The sequence below is a fragment of the Lotus japonicus genome, chromosome 1 (assembly GCF_012489685.1).
Source record: "Lotus japonicus ecotype B-129 chromosome 1, LjGifu_v1.2".
NCBI classification, from domain to species: Eukaryota; Viridiplantae; Streptophyta; class Magnoliopsida; order Fabales; family Fabaceae; genus Lotus; species Lotus japonicus.
In genome coordinates this window covers 101969785-101995527 of record NC_080041.1, presented here as the reverse complement: position 1 = coordinate 101995527, position 25743 = coordinate 101969785, and the positions used below count along the sequence as shown (strand labels likewise).

The 25743-nt window shown below is 34.5% G+C and overlaps 5 protein-coding genes across 5 annotated transcripts; 3 read left to right on the top strand and 2 right to left on the bottom strand.

Moving 5' to 3' along the window:
* The first annotated feature begins 3982 nt into the window (after positions 1 to 3982).
* LOC130715460 (mini zinc finger protein 3-like) lies at positions 3983 to 4264 on the top strand. Its single transcript, XM_057565565.1, has one exon. The coding sequence runs from the start codon at positions 3983 to 3985 to the stop codon at positions 4262 to 4264; it is 282 nt and encodes a 93-aa protein (XP_057421548.1).
* A 6816-nt stretch (positions 4265 to 11080) lies between these two features.
* LOC130715452 (mini zinc finger protein 3-like) lies at positions 11081 to 11362 on the top strand. The gene has a single exon (XM_057565552.1). The coding sequence runs from the start codon at positions 11081 to 11083 to the stop codon at positions 11360 to 11362; it is 282 nt and encodes a 93-aa protein (XP_057421535.1).
* A 918-nt stretch (positions 11363 to 12280) lies between these two features.
* On the bottom strand, positions 12281 to 14403 carry LOC130715441 (uncharacterized). The gene is made up of 2 exons (XM_057565542.1): positions 13458 to 14403; positions 12281 to 13374 (listed from the first exon to the last, which is right to left on the bottom strand). Exons 1-2 carry the CDS (start codon positions 14344 to 14346, stop codon positions 12281 to 12283), a joined length of 1983 nt encoding a protein of 660 aa, XP_057421525.1. The 5' UTR covers positions 14347 to 14403.
* Positions 14404 to 17333: 2930 nt separating this feature from the next.
* LOC130715430 (mini zinc finger protein 3-like) lies at positions 17334 to 17615 on the top strand. The gene has a single exon (XM_057565531.1). The coding sequence runs from the start codon at positions 17334 to 17336 to the stop codon at positions 17613 to 17615; it is 282 nt and encodes a 93-aa protein (XP_057421514.1).
* Positions 17616 to 24238: 6623 nt separating this feature from the next.
* Positions 24239 to 25024, bottom strand: LOC130732347 (mini zinc finger protein 2-like). The gene has a single exon (XM_057584413.1). It carries the CDS (start codon positions 24832 to 24834, stop codon positions 24472 to 24474), a length of 363 nt encoding a protein of 120 aa, XP_057440396.1. The 5' UTR covers positions 24835 to 25024; the 3' UTR covers positions 24239 to 24471.
* Positions 25025 to 25743: the final 719 nt, after the last annotated feature.

The following is a 25743-nucleotide window of genomic DNA, read 5'->3' as shown; positions in this document are numbered from 1 at the left end:
TTGTTTTCCACTACCTAAACATTATTTCATTGTTCCTCTCAATCTGTTTTGTCCATCTCACATGTGCAATGTAAGCTCTTGCTTGGTTTGCAATTTGGTTTTGTATTTTTTTTCTATAACAGATGCATCATCTTGCACAATTTAAGATCATTCCCAATGTTGTAGAGTAAAAGAAAGACATTGATGCTCCCCACTACCAAAGAAGCATGACGATGATTGATGATATGTGATGGATTTGCAAGAAATGGAGCATGAGTTCTACACCAAGAATAGTATAAAATGTGTTATTCTAAATACAGTTGGTGGCTACTATACACCTCTAAAGGACCACACTTCTTGATAAATAGTGGCAAAAAAGAGCATGCAAAGAGCAATGTTTGTTGTAATGATGTTTCAAGGTGTTGCCACCTATGTATAAGTAAATCCTTCTCCTATTTTGACATGTGTTACACTGAAAATTTTAAAATCTTCTTTTTAACTTTAGAGATTTTTTTATGCATATGTAACGTGACATATTGTTTTATATAAAAAGTATCATTATATTTTTTTTAAACAATCATTATACTCTAAACTAATTGATTGATATTGTGTTAAATTACAAATAAAATCAAATGAGATACCAACCGAATGCATTCAGTTATAATTGGAGAGGAGAAATTTCTGCACCAAAAATTTATTACCAAAACAAATCTATGTTGGCTAATTTAAAAATTTTAAATATGAGAAAATTTTTCATAAAATATTAAAATCTTTTTTTCAACTTTAGAGATTTCTTTATGTATATGTAACGTGAGATTTTATTTTATATAAAAAGTATCATTATATTTTTTTAAACAATCATTATATTCTAAACTAATTGATTGATATTATGTTAAATTTCTAATAAAATCAAATGGGATACCAACTGAATGCATTCAGTTATAAATGGAGAGGAGAAATTTCTGCACCTAAAAGTTATTGCCAAAACAAATCTATGTTGGCTAATTTGAAATCTATGCAAAATTATTTTTGTCGGTTTAAGGTTCGTAAATTTTGTACAAAATCTAATATAATGCTATTTTATGACTTCAAATAAACAAAATGATGTCATATTTTATGATTTATCTTTCACAACCCTAATTTGTGCTACTATCACATTCTTTTTTTCCCATGATTAATTTGTGTTTATCATCTGCTTTATTATAATTGTTCTTACATTCTTAGTATGTTAAATTTTTTATAATTTAAAATATGATCGATGTATCAAATACAATAGACACATTCTTTTTTTTCCATGATTAATATGTGTTTATCATCTGCTTTATTAAGATTTTTCTTACATTTTTAGTATCTTAATTTTTTTTATAATTTAAAATATGATCGATGTATCAAATACAATAAACATATTTCTCGTGCAACGCACGGGTAAAAAGAACACTAGTTATTATAAATATGAAGAGTGGAGTTGAGTTTTATTTGTATAACAACACTAGTCCCTTGCGTGTTTGGCCTCGGCAGTTATACTCTTTCGTAAGAGTTTACAATTATAGCCTTAAATTACATTGGGTGAGTTTATAATTTTGTCGCTGTAAAAACAGTGATTAAAAGAAGAGTTTAATGGGTACGCACTGTCAGTGTAAAATTGTTTTACACTGACAATCAATCACAACATGCCACAGAGGAGAATAATAACTTTGATTTTAAATTTTAATTAAAAAAAAGATATATTTTACGATATGGAGGAATTCAATTGATTGTCTTTGTAAAATCTGTTTAGACTGACGGTGCACATCCCTTTAATTCTTAAGGAAGAATCTCGCATAATTAAATTTAGGTACTGTCTTATGATGGACGCTGTGAGGTGTTATGCACCTTCCCCACGGGTAATGAATTCCTGAACATGAGCTTTAATTTTGTAGGCCCATTTGTTTCTCTTGGGGGGTTTATTGATGTTTTTTCACTGTAAAATATTAGTGGCAACTCTTCTTATACTTATTAGTTCTTAATGCGTCGTTCCGGCACGAAAGTTGCGACAAATGATAATTCTGTTGGAGACTTATTAGTTTTTAATGCATCGTCCTAGTGCGACCCTAATTGTGATAGATGACGACTTTATTGAAGACAACACTAGAAAGTCTAAGAGAATAAAAGAATCTTTTTAGGGCTGAGCGTTGAAGAAGAACACCAAGAAGCGAAAAATAATAGAAACTTACATAGATCTACCACTCTTGGATTTGCTAGGTCAACGAGAGGGCCCAAGATGTATGTGATCTATGTGTTGGTGGAATTGGACCCGAACCTTGATGGAGCCCAATGAGTGGAAAATTAAAATAGCTAGGCTATCAAAAGGAAAAGACACTTAGCAAATCCAATTAGAATCAGAGCTCTCACTAGTGGCAACTAGCAAGCAATTGTAACTTCGCTTATTTTTAATAGCTTTGCTCTTGTTGACAATGACTGATTATAGCCTTCTGGCTAAGCATCCATGTATAGTTTGGAGCCACAAAGCTCTTTTAACACCTACACAGGTTTAATGTCAAATCATTTTACCATTGACCAAAAAATAAAGGAAAAGACACTTCAAACCAGGGAATCATGTACATAGGGAAAGCACACAAGCAGTGAAGAGATGACAAGTTCAGGGAGTGTGAAATCATAAAGGTTCAAAGATTCAAACTCAAACTTCTTCAAACTAATACCCTTCTTGTTTGACCAGTTTGCTAAGCTAATACACTCTAATATCATCATTTTCCTATTCAATGCTCCATTTATTTCATGTGCGAGTGATATAGCCAATTCAAGTTTCTGTTTGAACTATCTTAATCTTTTAAGAGAAGACCAAAGAAAGCATACATCAACTAGGAAGCCAAAATAAGAACAAAGCTTCACTACTTATTGAAAAATGTTCACCAAATCATGAATTCAAGAGAGCTACAATGTTTACATTACAAAGTAAAATTGAAAACACTTACTCTTTACCTCAGCCATGAACCCTTTTCTTTAGCCTTTTATTCTGAAATTACAAGTAGACAGAGAAGAAGTTGTTGAATTGGATAGAAAGAAAAAAACAGAGTACATCAGAAGTTAAGATCCACTCCAAAATCCAGAACTAACCTGAGCCGAAAACCTCCATCGAGAGCTGGCCAGCTAGGGCCCAATGTTTGTTTAGGATAATGGGCTGTTTGAAATAAAGGTCATGAGTTGACCAAAAAATGGTGCCAAGGATTACTTTAAATTATTTAAACTTTTAATATTAAATATGTTTCAAAAGAGAAAGAAATTAAATATTATGTAAAAATATTCAAAATCAAATAAGTAATTTTAGAAATTCTATCAATTTCAAAATATTTAAGAAAATAAAATTGAAAATTGCCAATCTATAATATAAACATTTATTTATTTTTCTCATCACATATGGAAGGGGCTCACATTATAGCTATGGACAATCGTAACTGAAGTCATATTCGTGGATTCCCCTACAAAAATGTCTTTACTCTCAAGCTTGTGGGCCACAAAAATGTCTTTACTCTCAAGCTTGTTAAGATTGAACTTCAGGCTTAGCTGGTCACGGTTCCTTGATAACTCTGTCAAATTGTTTTTGCTAAGGAAGCCCTCCACTAGTTATGTCAAAGGATACAAGTTTTTTTTTTTTTTATCTATTTTGAAAAAGATATGTTTGAGAGTTTCAATTCCAATATAAAAGTTGATAACGACAAAATCTTAGCTAGGCGTTGAGTGGAAAGTGTAAAGTTGAATTAATCTGACTTCACACGCAGAAAAGTTCAATTTTTTTATAGAAAACCAAAACCCCCTATATATATATACATCCTTGGATAAGTTCTCATCAACATCACATTAATCACACAAGTACTCTACTCTCTCTTTCTCTCTCTATTTCTTATTTCTGTCACTCTTTGTTTTCTGGTTATTATTATGTAAATACTAAATAAAGTTTAGTCATCTTTGCAAGATTTGAATTAATTTTTTTTAAGGGAACCACACTATGAGGAAGAATAAAGTGGTAGAGACTAGACGGCAGGAACCCACAACTGTGAGCAAGACAACTGTTCAAGATTTGGTGTGTCTGAAGAATCACGCTGTCGATCATGGACCACCTATATTTGATGGATGTCAAGAATTTATGGCTAGCGGAGAACACGGAGCCGCTGCTCTGACATGTGCAGCTTCTGGATGCCAAAGGGGGTACCACAAGAAACTTGTACATGTTGAAGTGAATCTGGGTGACAGTGGTTGTTCTCATGAATCATCAACAAGTGGAGGTTGATGACATGAACAACTTCGTGAAGTATTGTGGTGAAGGGTTTGGTGTTTTTTTCTTCTTCCTTTGGCTTTTGTACCATTCCCTACTATTTCATATGCTTTTGAATTTTAGTGTAATGATGGACAGTTATGCACGATATCTTTTTGTGATATTTTGATGTTGTGTAAAGGACAAGTACAATTTTAAGTCAAACTGAAGTTGCATTTGTTATCAAAAGTATTAATGAATCATTACTTATTTTCTCATTATACCTTATCAAAATATATTTTGAAAATGTAATCTCAAAACTTTTCCCCCTTTTCAACCATTCCTTTTTCATTAGCCAATATAAATTTATTTCAGATTTTTTTAACTTCTCCCTAACAGATTTTCCACTTTAAAAAATATAAGATGAAGGTGGATTTTATCTTTAGTTTTTTAGATTGTGAATGCTTATTTAATTCGAAGATCTCGATTTTGATGTTAATTAAGACCATTGAATATTTCACACTATACCAACTCTCACTAGCTTTGTCATTTTATCTAGTTTTTCCCCTTTTAGTGAATCAAAATTTATAGCGCGCCTTGAGGCTTTTGAAGAACTCAATATTCCTTTTTTTTGGAAGGCATAAATATATATTCAATAATGATGAGCAAATAGACAATGTGTACAACCCTTTTACTATATCATAATTCTGTTAGTTTCTTTAGCGTGTTGAGCATATCTTTTGTGCATAGATAAGAATAATGTTTTTTATGTTATTTACATTTCCCAAATCCGAATAAGATCATATTGTGCGTACTCAGTCGTGAGTGTTTATCTCTTACGCCATAGAAATGGTTTAATTAAATTGATTAATTACACTATTTCATAAAACTTATTATAGTCAACTCTTTGGCAAATAGCATAAATAGTCTTCCAAATCTAAATGTAAGAAAAATAGTTATGTTAAATATATTTATAAAACACATAATGAATAAAATACAATATTTCATTATGTAAATTTATCAAAAAATAAAATTTAAATAAATCTCCATATTAGGAGGAATTATATATTCATTTTCCTCATGAGTGTTTGTTTGCGGACCCTTTGTTTTTTGTTTGATTTTTGAAACATGATTTTGCAAGTCAATCTCATAAAGGGAAATCTTATTCCACTCCGGTAATCAACCACATAGCTCTCAAACTGGTATCAGTGCCAAACTTTCGAATTGTGTTTTGGGTATTGTGAAAACATGACTTATATGATTTGTGAATAAATTTGTTGTTGTAAGCTTATGTTTTTGTAAGTTAAAAAATGCATTACATATTAATCCTAAAAAATATACTTATATAATTTCAAAAATTTAGTAATTACTCAAAATTCCATGAATGCATTTTAAAACGAATTTATATTAAGCTTAATAATACATTTGGTCCCTCACTTATCACGATTTAGTAGTTTTGGTCCCTTATGAAATTTATTAGCCTAGAACGTCCTTCACGTTTACTAATTTTTGCAGTTTTGATTTTTCGTCAATTTCCATCCAAATTTTGAAAGTTTTTGATTAAAAAATCAATTAAAAAAATAGAAACCGTTAAAATGTTAATTAGAAAGCATAAAAATGTTTTCAAGACTTATTTTTAATCGATTTTTTATTTAAAAACTGTTTAATATTGGATGAGAGTTGACAAAAAACAAAAACTGCAACAGTTAGTAAACGTGAGAGACATTGTAGACTGATAAATTTCTTGAGGGACCAGAATTATCATATCCTGATAAGAGAAGGACCAAAAATTCTATTAAGCCTTTATTATAATAAACGGTGCCAAAGATCACTTATGTTTCAAATAAGAAAAAATTAAATATTATCTAAAAATATTCAAAATCAAATAAGTAATTATAGACATTCTATCAATTTCAAAATATTTAAGAAAATAAAATTTAAAATTGCCATTTTGTAATATAAATATTTATTTATTTATTTATTTTTCTCTTCACGTATGGAAGGGGCTCACATTATAGCTATGAACAATCGTTACTGAAGTCATATTCGTGTACTCCCCCACAAAAATGTCTTTACTCTCTAGCTTGTGGGCCACAATACAATGCATGTTAAGATTGAACTTCAGGCTTAGCTGGTCACAATTCCTTGATAACTCCGTCAATTTGCTTTTGCTAAGGAAGCCTGATAAAGGTTTTTTCCTCGTTGTTTGTACTACTTTTGGCTAAACCTTTATGATTCAATCATAGTAAAGCAGATACGGGTTTATCGTCCTCAGGGATTGTGTGAACATTAGTTCCACCAGTTAAACATTGATCTGAGCGGATACAAAGATGTTGGATAAATTGTTTTTGTGATTTTCAATATAAGGAAAGTGGTAAAAGAAGGTTTACAGAGATAACAAAGAAGAACACGTATTTAGATTGCATTCACCTAAGTCTCTAATTGCTTTCAACTCAAACACTTTTGTAATAGTTCATTTCATTCATGATGCCGAGAGCTATCCACCTAACTATCCCTAGCCTAGGTGAATCTATCAGCTGGAATTCCTAGACGTAATCCCTTACCATCTAGAAACCCAAAAGGAACACTAAACTCAAATTATCTCTCAAAGACATTCCCAATGACCAATTTATCCTAAGATAAGGTATCCAAGGCTTGCGAATCTCCGTTGTCACCCCGGAAACTCTTGTTAGAACTCAGAACTCCACCTATCACATGGAAATCAACTATTGCTCCTACCCAAGATATTCTCATTCTAGGACAACTAGTTCACTGAGTGGTTTCTCTCCTGAACCGGACCCACAATTATCTCCCGATCTCATGCTAGTCCATAGAGATCTAACACAAACAATCAATACTTGAAGCGAAGAAAGCAAGAACCTAAGAAATAGGTGTCTACTTTCATTGATCTAAGCATACACCAACTCATATCAACCTCTCGATCTATTTATAAACTAGTGCAGCTCTTTTGATTATCAATTGATTGGTTAGAAACATGAAGTACAAAGAGAAACACCATACATGAAAGATTTCCACTTACATCAATGAACAAACTTAGAACAATCAAAGAGTCAGGTTATACAGTCTAAATACATAAAAAGAAAACAAAAACTACAAGGGAAAGGGAAGAAAGAACCGAAACCCAAGAGGAGACGACGTAACCACGACCATGGAAGCTTTCCCAAGCTTTCCAAGGCCTTCGGGAGGTTGTCACCGTCCTCCCATGGCTGTCATCACCATCTTGAAGCTCCAATCCATCCAATCCTAGCCCAAGGACCCCTCCTCCATGAAGTCCATCTCCCTTGCTCTGCTATGGTGCCAAAGTTGAGAGAAAATCGAAGAGAATGGGAGAGATGAGACAAAAATCGAGTTTCTGCCCTTTAATAAGTGTTTAGGGCGGTCATAGGGTGCTGGGCGCTCATCAGAGGCCGCCGGGCGCCCTGCTTCCTTCAGCATTGGGTTTCTTCAGCTACTTGGGTGCTCAGCACCCCTTTTTGGGTGCTCAGCGCTCTGCAACTCTAAAAAATCAAATTTTCACTTTAAGCTTGGATTCTTCATGAATATCTTCCCGGCATCAAAAGTCCAAGTTAAGCTCATGAAATATATAAATTTATACTATTTCTAAGTTAAAACTAAGTACTTACTAAATCAATTACTTTGGGGATAAAATGATAAAAAATGCAAGCATACAAGTCAAATAAGTGCTTAAAATGATATTCAAATATACGTAAAATGAGCACTTATCAAAGCCCTCAACTAGTTATGTCAAAGGATAACAGTTTTTTTTATATATTTTGAAAAAAAAATATGTTTGTTTCAATTCAAAACTAAAAGTTGATAACGACAAAATCTTAGCTAGGCGTTGATTGAAAAGCGTAAAGCTGAGTTGTTTTGACTTCACATGCCGAAAAGTTCAAAATTTTTGCAGAAAACCAAAACCCCCTATGAATATATATACATCCTTAGATAAGTTCTCATCACATCAATCACACAAGTACTCTACTCTCTCTATTTCTTATTTCTGTCACTCTTTGTTTTTTGGTTATTACTATGTAAATACTAAATAAAGTTTAGTTAACTTTGCAGGATTTGATTTAATTTTTTTTTTAGGGGAACCACACTATGAGGAAGAATAAGGTAATTGAGAATAGACGGCAGCAACCGTAACTGTAAGAAGGACAACTGCTGAATACTTGGTGTGTCTAAAGAATCATGGTGTCGATCATGGACCACCTATATTTGATGGATGTCAAGAATTTATGGCAAGCGGAGAACATGGAGCCACTGCTCTGACATGTGCAGCTTGTGGATGCCAAAGGGGTACCACAAGAAACTTGTACATGTTGAAGTGAATCTGGGTGACAGTGGTTGTTCTCATGAGCCATCAACAAGTGGACGTTGATGGCATGAACAATTTCAAGAAGTATTTTGTTGAGGGTTTGGTGTTGTTTTCTATTTCCTTTGGCTTTTGTACCATTCCCTACTATTTCATATGCTTTTGAATTTCAGTGTAATGATGGACAGTTATGCAAGATATCTTTTTGTGATATTTTGATATTGTGAAAAGGAAAAGTAAAATTTTAAGTCAAACTGAAGTTGCATTTGTTATCAAAAGTATTAGCGAATCATTACTTATTCTCTCATTATGCCTTATCAAAATATATTTTCAGAATGTAATCTCAAAACTTTTCACCCTTTTCAACCATTCATTTTTCATTAGCCAGTATAAATTTGTTTCAGGTTTTTTTTACTTCTCCCTAACTGATTTTCCACTTTAAAAAATATAAGATGTATGTGGATTTTTTCCTTTGTTTTTTTATCGTGAATGCTTATTTATTTCGGAGATCTCGATTTTGATGTTAATTAAGACCATTGAGTATTTCACACTATACCAACACTCACTAGCTTTATCGTTTTATCTAGTTTTGCCCCTTTAAAAGAATCCAAATTTATAGCATGCCTTGAGGCTTTTGAAGAACTCCATATTCCTTCTTACTATATCATAATTCAGTCAGCTTCTTTAGCGTGTTGAGCATATCTTTTGTGCATAGATAAAAATAATTTTTTTTTATGTTATTGGCATTTCCCAAATCCCAATATGATCATATTGTGCGTACTCAGTCGTGAGTGTTTATCTCTTACGCCATAGAAACAGTTTAATTAAATTGATTAATTACACTATTTCTTAAAACTTATTATAGTCAGCTCTCTGGCAAATAGCATAAATAGTCTACCAAATCTAAATGTAAAAAAGATAGTTATGTTAAATATGTTTCTAAAACACATAATGAATAAAATACAATATTTCATTATATAAATTTATCAAAAAAATAAAATTTAAATAAATCTCCATATTAGGAGGAATTATATTTTCATTTTCCTCATGAGTGTTTGTTTGCGGACCCTTTGTTTTTTGTTTGATTTTTGAAACATGATTTTGCAAGTCAATCTCGTAAAGGGAAGTTATTCCACTCCGGTAATCAACCACATAGCTCTCAAACTGGTATCAGTGCCAAACTTTCGAATCGTGTTTTGGGTATTGTGAAAACATGACTTATATGATTTGGGAATCAATTTGTTGTTGTAAGCTTAAGTTGTTGTAAGTTAAAAAATCTATTACATATTAATCCTAAAAAATATACTTATATAATTTCAAAAATTTAGTAATTACTCAAAACTTCCATGAATGCTTTTTAAAATGAATTTATATTAGGCTTAATAACACTTTTGGTCCATCACTTATCACGATTTGGCTGTTATGGTCCCTTATGGAATATATTAGCCTACAACGTCCTTCACGTTTACTAATTGTTGTACTTTTGATTTTTCGTCAATTTCCATCCAAATTTTGACAGTTTTTTTATTAAAAAATCAATTAAAAAAATAGAAACCGTTAAAATGTTAATTAGAAAACATAAAAATGTTCTTCAAGCCTTATTTTTAATTTATTTTTTTATTTATAAACCGTTTAATATTGGATGACAGTTGACAAAAAACTAAAACTGTAACAGTTAGTAAAAGTGATGGACATTGTAGGCTGATAAATTTCTTGAGATCCAGAATTATCAAATCGTGATAAGTGAATGACCAAAAATTCTACTAAGCCTTTATAATAATATATGGTCTCGAGGATCACTTATGTTTCAAATAAGAAAAAATTAAATATAATCTAAAAATATTCAAAATGAAATAAGTAATTATAGACATTCTATCAATTTCAAAATATTTAAGAAAATAAAATTTAAAATTTCCATTCTATAATATAAATATTTATTTATTTTCTCATCACATTTGGAAGGGGCTCACATTATAGCTACGAACAATCGTTACTGAAGTCATATTCGTGTACTCCCCTACAAAAATGTCTTTACTCCTAAGCTTGTGGGCCGTAATACAATGCATGTTAAGATTGAACTTCAGGCTTAGCTGGTCACAGTTCCTTGATAACTCCGTCAATTTGCTTTTGCTAAGGAAGCCCTCCACTAGTTTTGTCAAAGGATACCCGTTTTATTATTTTATTTTTTTTTAAATGTTTGGGAGTTTCAATTCAAAAATAAAAGTTGATAACGACAAAATCTTAGCTAGGCGTTGAGTGGAAATTGTAAAGCTGAGTTGTTCTGACTTCACAGACAGAAATGTTCAATTTTTTTACAGAAAACCAAAACCCCCTCTGTATATATATACATCCTTAGATATGTTCTCATCACATCAATCACACAAGTACTCTACTCTCCCTCTCTCTATTTTTTATTTCTGCCACTCTTTGTTTTCTGGTTATTACAATGTAAATACTAAATAAAGTTTAATCATCTTTGCAGGATTTGATTTAATTTTTTTTAGGGGAACCACACTATGAGGAAGAATAAGGTGGTTGAGACTAGACGACAAGAACCCGTAACTGTGAGCAGGACAACTGTTCAATATTTGGTGTGTCTGAATAATCATGTTGTCGATCATGGACAACCTATATTTGATGGATGTCAAGAATTTATGGCTAGCGGAGAACACAGAGCTGCTGCTCTGACATGTGCAGTTTGGGGATGCCAAAGGGGGTACCACAAGAAACTTGTACATGTTGAAGTGAATTTGGGTGACAGTGGTTGTTCTCATGAGTCATCAACAAGTGGACGTTGATGACATGAACAATTTCATGAAGTATTTTGCTGACGGGTTTGGTGTTGTTTTCTATTTCCTTTGGGTTTTGTACCATTCCCTACTATTTCATATGCTTTTGAATTTCAGTGTAATGATGGACAATTATGCAATATATCTTTTTGTGATATTTTGATGTTATGAAAAGGAAAAGTAAATTTTTTAGTCAAACTGAAGTTGCATTTGTTATCAAAAGTATTAGTAAATCATTAGTCATTCTCTCATTATGCCTTATCAAAATATATTTTGAGAATGTTATCTCAAAAAATTTCCCCCTTTTCAACCATTCCTTTAACATTAGTCAATATAAATTTGTTTCAGATTTTTTTTACTTCTCCCTAACTGATTTTCCTCTTTAAAAAATATAAAATGTAGGTGGATTTTTTCCTTTGTTTTTTCCATCGTGAATGCTTATTTATTTCGGAGATCTCGATTTTGATGTTAATTAAGACCATTGAGTATTTCACACTATACCAACTCTCACTAGCTTTATCATTTTATCTAGTTTTTCCCCTTTTAAGGAATCCAAATTTATAGCGTGCCTTGTCGTTTTTGAAGAACTCAATATTCCTTTACTATATCATAATTCAGTCAGCTTCTTTAGCGTGTTGAGCATATCTTTTGTACATATGGACTGGGCGAGCCCCTAGAGTGGCAACGCCCAGCATGTATCCCGCCCTGAGGCGGGGCCCTGGCCTTTGGATGGGCCTTGACCTCGGAGGCCCAATTGGCCCAATAGGTAGTACCCAAGCTCTATAAATAGGAGGTAGTTATCAAGGGTAAGGGACTTTTTGGCTCATTTGATAAAATAACACATGAAATTCAGCATTCTCTCTCTTACTCTCTCTCCCTAGCACAATCTCTCTACCCTTTGGTACCATACCTTCCCTCAATGTTCATTCACAGAACGGCAAGCTCTGACTCCTTAGCAATCAGCGCCTCGCCTCGGGCGATCAAGTCCTTCTCAGCTTGCTCTTTCTCCTTCTTGCAAGCTTGAAGGCTTGCATCAAGCTCATCTGCTTCTTCCTTCATCAGCGCCAGCTGATCCTCCAGCTCGCCGATTTTAATCCCCGCCGTGCCAATCATCTTGTCGGCATAGACTTTGTCTTTTCCTGCCTGCGTCGCTAGTTTGTCGAAACGCTTTTCCCAAGCAGCGGCGGCTTCTTGATGCTTAGCACTTTCGGCCTTCAACCGCTCAGCTTCAACGTTGGCGGCATTGAACTTCTCAAACGTGTGAGCAAAGATGCACCCAGCGCGTAGGAGGCAAGCAAGAGTCTCCTCCTTGGTATCATTCAGGCCCCGACTCAAAACTTCTTTTTCTATGACGTCACGGTTGAGACCAGCAAGTAAGAATTCTGAGGGTTCAATGGCGTTGGGGAGCATATTATAATAGCTTGAAGAACCGACCTCGGGAGCAGGGGCTTGTTCAATTTGAGCCGCTTCAGAGGTAGTGGCAGCGCCAGGACAGGATTTTTCCCCTTGATGAGGTGGGGAAGGCATGGAGCCCGCATCACGTGTTGGGGGCGGGCTAGGAGGCGCCTCTTGGTGAGGGGGAGACTTTGGGGTTTCATTTTCTTTTTCCTTCTCTCCAATAGGAGTGTCGGAAGACGCAGCAGCTTTTGTGGCGTTAACGCCGGCGGAGGCGGCTGTGGCGCCAACAGAGGACTCAGCGGCAACAGCAGCGGTCGCACCGGCGGAGGCAGGAGTAGAAGCTGATACGGCGGTTGGCTCGGTAGCTGCGGCGATGGAGGCTTCAGCGACATTTTTGCCTTTAGGCGCAGCAGCAGTGGTGGGCTGAGCGCCAGGGTTGGATGTGCCGGCGCCGGAGGAGGTCTTGGTCAATCTTCTCCTCTTGGGAGCTTTGGTGCTCTCGGCTTGGTTCTCAGCACCGCCCCGTTTTTTCGCGTCGCCCTCAGTGTTGAATTTTGGGGAAAAGCGAGCCATTCTCCTCTCACGGGCCTTCAGGAGCTCGGCGTTCGTGAAATTCATATCTTCTGTAACAATAAAAAAAAACGATCAGTGACAACATAGGAGTCGAGAAAGGAAATGTCAATAGTAAAAGTGAGCTATGGGCAACCTAAGTATTTGGGAGTTCTTGAGAGGTCAGCGCCCTCAAGGACTGTTGTGCAGTCAAGGATGGGAAGTGGGGCAAGGAGATCAAGAAAGGCTTTATCGTTGGCGGACAAGGATTCCTCTGAGGGATCGGTGATCCCGTTGGGCTTCTCCGTCCAATAAAGAGGAAAGAGGGCGGTCCCGTCTCTGAGGGTGAATGCCTCTGGGTAGGCGGGATGAACCGCCACACGGAAGTACTTTCGTGCGAAGGAGGACTTCGCGTTACTTTTGTGAGGATGCAAACACTTCCGGCCGGCTCGGGCCTTCAAGGAAATCCATCCTTTGTTTTTGATGGACTTGGAGTCGACGTCGTAAAGGTAGAAGAAACTGGTGGGGGATGGGGCGATGCCGACAGCGGCGCTTAGGATTTCAAAACATCGAATGAAAGCCCAGGCGTTAGGGTGGAGTTGACAGGGAGCCGCGTTGATGTCGCGGAGGACGGTTTGGACAAAGGGTGAGAAAGGAAGCCTGATTCCAAGCTCGCTAAACATATATTCGTACGCAAAGAAGAAATGGGATCTCTTTACGTCGCCGTCTGGCTTGTGAAGCCAGGGGCGATCCCCGGGACTGCAAACCCAGATCCTGAGTTTGGCGTTAAACTCATCGTCATTGGACAAGCCACCCAGGGAGTTCACGAATTGCACAATGGGATCGCTGTCTTGGAAGATGGAAGGTTGATCTATAGCCTCGTGTTTGGGGGCTACTTGGACTGGAAGGGGCAGAGTGGCGTAGGTTTTTAGTCGGTGAGCTGGGATCTCTGGAACCTCTAAACGGAGGCCGCCGGCAGCGGTGGAGTCAGGGTCGCTTTCGGAGGAGGAAGAAGAGTGATTAGGGGAGGTAGGGTTTGAAGCCATTTTTAGAAGACAGTGAAGTGAAAGAAAGGAAAAGATCAGTATGTGTGCGATGTAAAGATAAGGACAAGGGGACTCACCGGAGTAGGATGTGAAGAGTGGGTAGCGGAAAGGGTGATAAGCGACGGCTCCGGAGCGGAAGTGGACAGAGGGAGTTTGGTAAGCGATTAGGGAAGTAAAGAGGGGTCTCGGAAAGGGATGACAGTGGGGAAGAAGGGTTTTTATAGGAGAAGGGGAGAAGCTGGAGGGGTGACGCGTGTTGGACGCGTGTGGGAGGTTGGAAGTCATGATGGTTTTGGGGAGGTGGGTCGCGTGCAATGGGGAGTTACTGCGCACGATGGGACGGTTATGAAAGGAGAAGTGACGGTTCCGGAGAAAGAGGGAAATTGATGTAACCAACACATCACGTGGGGCAGCCACGTGAGGCAGATAGAGATTTGAAAGGGTTCTAAAATAAGGGAAAGCGCGAAAAGCCTCGCCACCATAAGGATCAAACACCATCGCCTGACGGGTGACGCCAACAACAAAGTTCAGTCGCTCGCCGGGGTCACCGCCAGTCAATGATTGAATGATCGGCACATGACCCATGCCTGTCACCTTTCCCGCCGGCGAGCGATCATACACCTGCTCCAACTTATCGCCAATACGAAGTAATCGTTCTCGCCGCTTGTGGACTAGTGGACTTGCCAGCTCGGGTTGCTCGTCAAGTCAGTGGACTGGGTAACTGAAAATGCAAGTTTCCTTTTGCTCACGCCGTGTTGGCGATATAGTTTACTTCTTTTTTTCTTAAGCCATGTTGGCAGTGCAGATTCTGGTGTACTGTAGGACATATGTAAAAGCATTTAAAAGACACCCTTAGCTCTCGTACCTCGAGCTCGGTGTCTTGTGGACTAGTGGACTGGGCGAGCCCCTAGAGTGGCAACGCCCAGCATGTATCCCGCCCTGAGGCGGGGCCCTGGCCTTTGGATGGGCCTTGACCTCGGAGGCCCAATTGGCCCAATAGGTAGTACCCAAGCTCTATAAATAGGAGGTAGTTATCAAGGGTAAGGGACTTTTTGGCTCATTTGATAAAATAACACATGAAATTCAGCATTCTCTCTCTTACTCTCTCTCCCTAGCACAATCTCTCTACCCTTTGGTACCATACCTTCCCTCAATGTTCATTCCCAGAACAACATAGATAAAAATAATTTTTTTTGGTTATTGGCATTTCCCAAATTCGAATAATAATGATATTGTGCGTACTCCGTTGTGAGTGTTTATCTCTTAGGCCATAGAAACAGTTCAATTAAATTGATTCATTGCACTATTTCTTAAAACTTATGATAGTGAGCTCCTTAACAAATAGCATAAATAGTCTTCCAAATCTGAATGTAACAAAAACAGTTATGTTAAATAAGTTTCTAAAACACATTCTGAATAGAATACAATATTTCATTATGTAAATTTATCAAAAAATAAAATTTAATTTAATCTTCATATTAGGAGGAATTATATATTCATTTCCCTCATGGGTGTTTGTTTGCGGACCCTTTGATTTTTGAAACATGGTTTTGCAAGTCCATCTCATATAGGGAAGTCTTATTCCACTGCGGTAATCAACAACATAAATCTCAAATTGGTATTAGAGCAAAAATTTCGAATCGTGTTTTGGGTTTTGTGCAAGCATGACTTATATGATTTGTGAATCTATTTGTTGTTGTAAACTTAAGCTGTTGTAAGTTAAAAAAATCTATTACATATTAATCCTAAAAAATATACTTATAAATTCAAAAATTTAGTAATTACTTAAAACTTCCATGAATTCTTTTTAAAATGAATTTATATTAGGCTTCATAACACTTTTGGTCCCTCACTTATCACGATTTGATAGTTATGGTCCCTTATGGAATTTATTAGCCTACAACGTCCTTCACGTTTACTAATTGTTGCAGTTTTGATTTTTCGTCAATTTCCATCCAAATTTTGACACATTTTGATTAAAAAATAAATTAAAAAAATTAGAAACCATAAAAATGTTAATTAGAAAACACAAAATGTTCTTCAAGCCTTATTTTTAATTGATTTTTTATTTAAAAAACCGTTTATTATTGGATGACAGTTGACCAAAAACCAAAACTGCAACTGTTAGTAAACGTGAGAGACATTGTAAGCTGATAAATTTCTTGAGGGACCATAATTATCAAATCGTGAGAAATGAAGGACCAAAAATTCTAGTAAGCCTTTATAATAATAAATGGTGCCAAGGATCACTTATGTTTCGAATAAGAAAAAATTAAATATTATCTAAAAATATTCAAAATCAAATAAGTAATTATAGACATTCTATCATTTTCAAAATATTTAAGAAAATAGAATTTAAAATATCCATTCTGTAATATAAATATTTATTTATTTTTCTCATCACGTATGGAAGGGGCTCAGTTTGTAGCTATATGGTCAATTGTTACTGAAGTCATATTCGTGTACTCCCCCACAAAAATGTCTTTACTCTCAAGCTTGTGGGCCACAATACAATGCATGTTAAGATTGAACTTCAGGCTTAGCTGGTCACAATTCCTTGATAACTCCGTCAATTTGCTTTTGCTAAGAAAGCCCTCCACTAGTTATGTCAAAAGATACCAGTTTTTTTTTTTTTTTTTTTTATCTATTTTGAAAGAAAAAATGTTTGGGAGTTTCAATTCAAAAATAAAAGTTGATAACGACAAAATCTTAGCTAGGCGTTGAGTGGAAAGTGTAAAGATGAATTGTTCTGACTTCACATGCAGAAATGTTCAATTTTTTTACAGAAAACCAAAACCCTCTATGTATATATATACATCCTTAGATAAGTTCTCATCACATCAATCACACAAGTACTCTACTCTCCCTCTCTCTATTTCTTATTTCTATCACTCTTTGTTTTCTAGTTATTACTATGTAAATACTAAATAAAGTTTAATCATTTTTGCAGGATTTGATTTAATTTTTTTTTCTAGGGGAACCACACTATGAGGAAGAATAAGGTGGTTGGGACTAAACGGCAAGAACCCGTAACTGTGAGCAGGACAATTGTTCAATATTTGGTGTGTCTGAAGAATCATGTTGTCGATCATGGACCACCTATATTTGATGGATGTCAAGAATTTATGGCTAGCGGAGAACATGGAGCCGCTGCTCTGACATGTGCAGGTTGTGGATGCCAAAGGGGGTACCACAAGAAACTTGTACATGTTGAAGTGAATCTGGGTGACAGTGGTTGTTCTCATGAGTCATCAACAAGTGGACATTGATGACAACAATTTCATGAATTATTTTGCTAAAGGGTTTGGCGTTGTTTTCTATTTCCTTTGGGTTTTGTACCACTCCCTACTATTTCATATGCTTTTGAATTTCAGTGTGATGATGGACAGTTATGCAGGATATCTTTTTGTGATATTTTGATGTTATGAAAAGGTAAAGTACAATTTTAAGCCAAACTGAAGTTGCATTTGTTATCAAATGTATTAGTGAATCATGACTTATTCTCTCATTATGCCTTATCAAAATATATTTTGAGAATGTAATCTCAAAACTTTTTCCCCTTTTCAACCATTCCTTTTACATTAGCCAATATAAATTTGTTTAAAATTTTTTTTACTTCTCCCTAACTGATTTTCCTCTTTAAAAAATATAAGATGTAGGTAGATTTTTTCCTTAGTTTTTCCCATCGTGAATGCTTATTTATTTCGGAGATCTCAATTTTTATGTTATTTAAGGCCACTGAGTATTTCACACTATACCAACTCTCACTAGCTTTATCATTTTATATAGTTTTCCCCTTTTAAGGAATTCAAATTTATAGCGTGCCTTGAGAGTTTTGAAGAACTCAATATTCCTTTTTCTATACCATAATTCAGTTTACTTCTTTAACGTGTTGAGCATATCTTTTGTGCATAGATTTTTTTTATGTTATTGGCATTTCCCAAATCCGAATAAGATCATATTGTGCGTACTCTGTCGTTAGTGTTTATCTCTTACGTTATAGAAACAGTTCAATTAAATTGATTAATTGCACTATTTCTTAAAACTTATTATAGTCAGCTCTCTAAGAAATAGCATAAATAGTCTTCCAAATCTGAATGTAACATAAATAGTTATGTTAAATAAGTTTCTAAAACACATTCTGAATAGAATACAATATTCCATAATGTAAATTTATCAAAGAATAAAATTTAAATAAATCTCCATATTAGGAGGAATTATATATTCATTTCCCTCATGGGTATTTGTTTGCGGACCCTTTGATTTTTGTTAGATTTTTGAAACATGGTTTTGCAAGTCCATCTCATGTAGGGAAGTCTTATTCGACTGCAGTAATCAACCACATAACTCTCAAATTGGTATCAGAGCCAAACTTTCAAATCGTGTTTTGGGTATAGTGAAAACATGACTTACATGATTTGTGAATCAATTTGTTGATGTAAACTTAAGTTGTTGTAAGTTAAAAAATGTATTACATATTAATCCTAAAAAACATACTTTATATAAATTCAAAAATTTAGTAATTACTCAAAACTTCCATGAATGCTTTTTAAAATGAATTTATATTAGGCTTAATAACACTTTTGGTCCTTCACTTATCACGAATTTATATTAGGCTTAAATAATTTTTTATTTAAAAACCGTTTAATATTGGATGACAGTTGACAAAAAACCAAACTGCAACAGTTAGTAAACGTGAGAGACATTGCAGGCTAATAAATTTCTTGAGGGATCAAAATTGTCAAATCGTGTTAAGTGAAGGACCAAAAATTCTATTAAGATTTTATAATAATTAATGGTGCCAAGGATCACTTATGTTTCAAATAAGAAAAGATTAAATATTATCTAAAAATATTCAAAATCAAATAAGTAGTTATCAACATTCTATCAATTTCAAAATATATAAGAAAATGAAATTTAAAATTGCCATTCTATATTATAAATATTTATTTATTTTTCTCATCACGTATGGAAGGGGCTCACATAATAACTATTGATAATCGTTACTGAAGTCATATTCGTGTACTCCCCCACAAAAATGTCTTTACTCTCAACCTTGTGGGCCACAATACAATGCATGTTAAGGTTGAACTTCAGGCTTAGCTGGTCACAATTCCTTGTTAACTCCGTCAATTTACTTTTGCTAAGGAAGCCCTCCACTAGTTATGTCAAAGGATACCAATTTTTTTTTATCTATTTTGAAAAAAAAATTGTTTGGGAGTTTTAATTCAAAAATAAAAGTTGAGTTTAGGCGTTGAGTGAAAAGTGTAAAGCTGAGTTGTTCTGACTTCACAGGCAAAAAAGTTCAATTTGTTTTTCAAAAAACCAAAACCAAAACCCCCTAATTTATTACTTTTTTCAAACAATAATTTTTTTTATTTATAACTAATTGTAAAAATTTCCAATTCTTCAAATATAACTTATAACTAATGATTGCATTAATCAACAGATAATCTCCAAAGAGTACTAAAAATAAGAACCACAAACTAATTTAATTATCCAAGTCCTTTCAGCAGCCAGAGGTACCAAGTATTCATCCTTTGAGTAATGCATTCATCCCACAAAAGCCACTGGTCCCATTTTCATTAGTCTGTGTAATTGCTATTTCTTTTTTCTTTCTTTCTTCATGTTTGTTTTTCTTTTTGGGTTCATTAGGGAGAGCTTGTTCCCTAGTTGTTGTTTCTTATTAATAAATCTTTCTCTTTTCTAAAAAAAATGCTATATTTAATATTATTGATGAAAGTTCAAGTGGTAAGAGTTAGAAGACATAAAATTGGGGAGAAGAAGGTCAAGGGATCCTGAAAGGTATAATTTATCTTTGTGATGTAAAAAAATGTTGGTGGAAACTAATTGATTCTATTAAGAGTTAATTGTCAAATTAGTCTCTGTCTTTGTAGTGATTTTTGAATTTATTTCCTCCCCGGAAATTATTAAGCAATATCTCCATAATATTTCATGCGTTTTGGTATTAGTCCTCGTCGGAGGGCGAAGCTTTGATGAGGCCTCACGTGGCACACTTACGTGTTAAATTAGTCCTTGTTGGAATTTTTATTTTTTTAATACATTACACATCAGATAAATAATTAAAATAAAGAAAAACTTTTAAAAACACATATTGCCCTTCATTAATACCCAAATCACTAAACCTAAATAAAAAAACAAAATCCCCACAAAATCCCTAAATTCATTGTTAATCAACCACTGAAATGCATATTCAAGTCTTAATTCGTTGTTAATCAACCTTCGAATTTTAGTAGGTTCGAATCCAAATCAACAATGGCGATGTGACCAAAAAGAAGGTGTCATTGTGCGGCAAGGAAGCGTTGGGGAAGCTTCTAAGTTGGCGTTTTAGGGCTTGCAATTAAAAGCTATTCAAGCATCTCTAAATCCCTAATCCTCACATCTTCTCAATCAAGCCTCTGTTTCTCTTCCCCATTTTGTTCCCAATCTGAACTTCCAAATCAATGAAATCATTATCCATTTCCTCCCTTATCTGCCCATCCACCAACTCTCTTTTCCATCCAACCATCTCCATATGAGGGGGAAATGATTCGCCCTCTACTTCCATGGAAGCCAGCTCTCCATCGTCTCGTTGGTTCTTGTCCAGGTACCTTTTGCCATTATCGAGAAGAGAGATCGAGATTAGGTCCTGAAGGAAAGGAAACATAGATGAGACAGATCGAGAATGAGGATGGTCTACTTCAACCTAGCAAGGTTGACCACCGTGAATCTCGGCTGAGGGAAGCGCGATCTGAGTTGATGAAGGCACGATCTGGGTTAATGCTTCCCAGATTGTTACTATCATTTGATGGGGTTCTGAGTGTGGGGGGGGGGGGGGGGGGGTTCGATGAAGTTTTGGAAGTGGGGTGGTGTAATGGGGTTTTGGTGTAGGGATGGGGTTGGATGAACGATGAACGAGAACGATGAAAATGAATAATAATTATGCAGTGAATAATAATGTTTATTTTTTTTTATTTTCTATATGTAATTTAATGTTAAATAATTTTTTTATTTTTATATTAATAATTTTATTTTAATTAAATTAAAAATTACACACTTAAAATTAAAATTTTAATTAAAAATTACACGTGGCATGCCATATAGGCGTTGACCTGCCATTATGCATGCTCGCCGGAGCTACGCACTCCGACGAGGACTAATATCAAAACGCATGCAATGTTTAGGAGATACCGTTTAACATTTTATGGGAAGAGACTAAATTCAAAATTTATCAAAAACAATAATTAATTTAACAATTAACCCTTCTATTAATTATGAGTTAGATTTTAGTACAATCAAAACTTCACAAGAATGGAAAATAACATGTCGTTAAAGACCCTACGCTACTTTATAAACATACCAGCTTTAGAAATTTTACACTTTATAGGTGGATTTCATAAATAAGGCAAGCTTGCAAAACTTCGATCATCTCTACATTTTCAAATGGACATCTACCTGATTCATTAACGTATACCAGAATGTTTGTTCTTTCTCTCCTTTTCTCTGCTTGTCTTTGTAGTTAATGTACTCTTTTTCCTTGCTAGGTTTTTCCCAAGGGGATTTTCCTAACAAAGTTTTAATGAGGCATTTCTATTAAGACTTGCTTCCGGTGAGAGGGGGGTTTTTTGTTTTGAGTTGTTTTATGTCGTTTTCTCTTCTGCTTCTTTTTTTCCTGTATTGGGTTGAAGTACCCCTTGTACTTCATTCAATAAAATTTGGCTTATCTAAAAAAAAACCAAAGCAAAAGTTTTAGGTCCCAAATGTTTTTTTACTAAATAAAAAAGACCCCAAATTTAAAATTTATAAAATCTTATCTTAGATCAATCATGTCTCAACAAAGATTAAATGAACTAGCTTTATTATCAATTGAAAAAGACATGTTAAATTAAATTGATTACGATAATTTAATGAATGACTTTTACGTAAAATGTTTTAAAAAAGGAATATTTTTTTAAATAAAAAAGTCACACTTTAAAGTTCGCTTTATGTCTCATTTGGTGTTAGGCCGGCCTATACCTAACATCTCCAATTTTGCTCTGATAGCAGAAAGTATATATCATTGCATGAAATGATAACTTTCACCTATATATCTTTCGAAATTATGCGACAGCAAATGCATACAATACATATTAATCTTATTAATGCTATTAGCAGGCCACTCATTTTTTTTTTTAAAAGCCAAAGATGCATGTTGAATAACAAAAGCAAAGGGTGTTCCATATGGAAATTTAATTGTATCAGTATATTTCATGGTATGAATTCTTCTAATCCTCAAAAAGATGTGTTTAGTTTTGCTTTAAGGAATCAATTAACCCCTAAGTGGGTGTTGCCGTGTTGGGTTTTGCTTCTAATCTCTAAACCACATCTAGCTTCAGTTTGTAGCTTCCAAAATAACGTGTTTTTAGAGTATGCCCCACAGCACCAGATGCACACCCAAACACTATAAATATATGGAACTCCTTGCTATTTCATGGAACATATGTAGAGCAGTAAAACATAGCCTAGCTTAATGTTTTTGATATATTCTTTTAACAGCGAAATAATATTATTAATAAAAAAGTAGCAGATATATAGATCAAGGGTAGGTGCTAGCCATAAATTAATTAAACGTTTCTAAAAAATTATTTGATATTTTTATTTAAAATTAAGGTTTTGGCTAGGGTCCACCGTCTGTTCAGAATTCAGATAGTGTACAAGCACAACACTTGTAACTTCTAAACATAAGATTTGTAACTATTCAAAATCTCTTTTTGCTTTAAAAAAAAAAAAAAAACTATTCAATATAAAGTTTGTAACTTGAAAAAATAACCTGAAAATTAGCTACCTGTTCTCGCTATTATTAATTCGCAGCAAATTAGTAGTCGTGTCTACATCACCATATATCCGAGATGATGGATGCTAGCTATATCCTTGAAACTAATTATGGTTAAAGTCGTTGGCCGATTAATGTAGAAATGAACACTCACCAACCACCATTGAAGCATGTATATAATGCGTTCTTTTGCCCCCTTTTCAGTTTGAGTTTAAATCAACTTTCATCAGTTTCTAATGAAGTTTTCTTTATTTCAACAACCAACATGATTAGACATGTGGACCGGTAATGTATTCATAGTGATCTCAAATGTCACAACTTAATTGTGGAACTTACGCGAACCATTTGTGATATAATTTGTGATTGGCATTATGGAGTTTGCTTAATCTTACTAAGGTGAAAACTTTAGTTGTTACACAACTCGGATTCAAGGATGGCTACAGCAAAAATAGGAAAAAGAAAACTAGACAGAAAGGGCAAAGCAAGTGGGGGTTGGTATGGTGTGAAAGCCTCAAAGGATCTTGAGTAGATGCAAAATCAGCATCCAAGAAAAAGACATGGATATTGCAAAAGGTTAAACCAGAACCATCTTCAAATGTTTTTAAACTGAAAAGTCTTTGACCAGCAGCCAGGAAAACTTATAAATAGCTCATATATACTTGCTGATGAAGCAAATAAAAAAATATAAATTCAAAGTAACTTAGAAGTTAGAACTATTTCCAATTCATAGCATAGGGCAATTTAGAAGAGAATATGTTGGAAGGGCGTCACGTTGATTACATATATGGTCAAATGAGTCCATATATAGAATAGAACAATCATCACTCCTAAGTTAGTTTTTGTGATAGTTTTAGACTTAACTCGAATTATATGATGGTATCAAAGACTATTTTGGATCCGCTTATTAGGATACCTTTATATGAGTCATCTGCATATGTCAAGCCTGCAAACTTTATGTACTTTATGTGTCAGGTATCTAATTCCGAGTGTGAGAGAGGTGTTATGAGAAGTCTCACATTTACAAGAGATATATATTGTCAAATAAGGGTCCCCAAATAAGTCCATATATAGAGTAGAACAATCATCATCCATAAACTAGCTTTTGAGGTAGTTAGGCCTAACCCGAATTTGAAGAGAATAAGAAACTTTGCACTTTTTATCACAAAAACAAACAACTGCTTAATTAAATTTGCTTTTCCTTGTTACAAATATCAATCACTCAAGATTTGTAGAACACCAAACCATCACACATACTGAAACTCCAAATCATTAGAGCTAACAAGCAAATACAAGTTCAAAGCATGTATCAGACTTCAACGTCCACTTGCTGATGGGGAAGAAGAACAGTCACACTCAGCTTCTGGCCAGACCTCTTTCTTATGGAAGCTCCTATGGCAGCCATAAGCAGCACAAGTGAGAGCAACACTTGTTCCTTCTGCACCACTTGCCATGAACTCCCTGCAACCATCCACAGCATATCCTCCAACATTGACTGCATGGTTCTTTTGGCACTCTCCATATCTCACATTCCTCCCAGTAGGAGATTCCACTCTTCTCACAACCACATGACTCTTCCTCATGGTACAGTTACCCTCAAATTCTTCTCTACTTTCTTCTACTTCAAACCCTGCAAAGATGAAGTGAAATTTGTGAGTCTTTTGAGAATCGAAAAACATAAACTGATTAATTAAGAGAGTCAGAGGTGGAGATCAAAGAAAGAGGATTGAAGAGGAGAGAAAGTACAATGTTTAATGGGTGTGATTAGCCCTAACCCTAGGATAATGTGTGTTTATAAAGGGCTAAGCATGAGCTAAATTAAGAATTTCCTATTACTGAAATGAGGATGTACGGAAACTTTAGGGTTAAATACTGAATAAGATATATTCATTATATTGTGTGTTTGAATATTAGTGAAGTTGAGTATGATCTTGAATTTCTATTTATTAGAAGACTTTCATTTACTTTATAATTTTTAGCTTTTGTTTACTTGAACCATCATATATAAAAATAGAAATAACAATTGGTAGTCTTGGGTAGGTACCATAATACTCATTCCCTACCCGCATTTTCAAAAATTATCATTACTCATTCTCATACTCGTATGAGTAATAACTTGAATGTCCATCCATAAACTTTCTAGGAACCTATATACCTGTAGCCATATTAATTACCCATAATTTAGTTAACTAAAATATACATTGTTCTAATATATTTTGTTCCGTTCTATTCTAACCTCTGTCGAACACTATCTTTAGTAAATACGTAATCTTATCTTTTGGGCCTGTTTGGTGAACAAGATATGATATCACTAGCAGTAATTCTTTCATGTTGTAATATGTTGTTTGTCCTATCATGTGTAAAAGTTATCCTAAAATGAGAGTTGAGATAGAAATTATCCTGACATGATAGGATATAAGTTTTTTTTTACTACGATAAACCAAAATTAATTTCAATGTTTATATTTTATATAATTTATAATAATATTAATTAATAAATATAAATTTTTTATTTTAATAAAATATAAATTTTATTACTTATCAATTACTAGTTGTTTTTTTTTTGACAGACAATTACTAGTTGTTATT

Coding starts and splice junctions, on each gene's coding strand:
- LOC130732347 (XM_057584413.1), bottom strand. CDS start 24,834: ATGTTTTTCGATTCTCAAAAGACTCACAAATTTCACTTCATCTTTGCA.
- LOC130715452 (XM_057565552.1), top strand. CDS start 11,081: ATGAGGAAGAATAAGGTGGTTGAGACTAGACGACAAGAACCCGTAACT.
- LOC130715430 (XM_057565531.1), top strand. CDS start 17,334: ATGAGGAAGAATAAGGTGGTTGGGACTAAACGGCAAGAACCCGTAACT.
- LOC130715460 (XM_057565565.1), top strand. CDS start 3,983: ATGAGGAAGAATAAAGTGGTAGAGACTAGACGGCAGGAACCCACAACT.
- LOC130715441 (XM_057565542.1), bottom strand. CDS start 14,346: ATGGCTTCAAACCCTACCTCCCCTAATCACTCTTCTTCCTCCTCCGAA. Junction 13,375..13,457: donor AAGAACTCCCAAATACTTAG/GTTGCCCATAGC, acceptor TTATTGTTACAG/AAGATATGAATTTCACGAAC.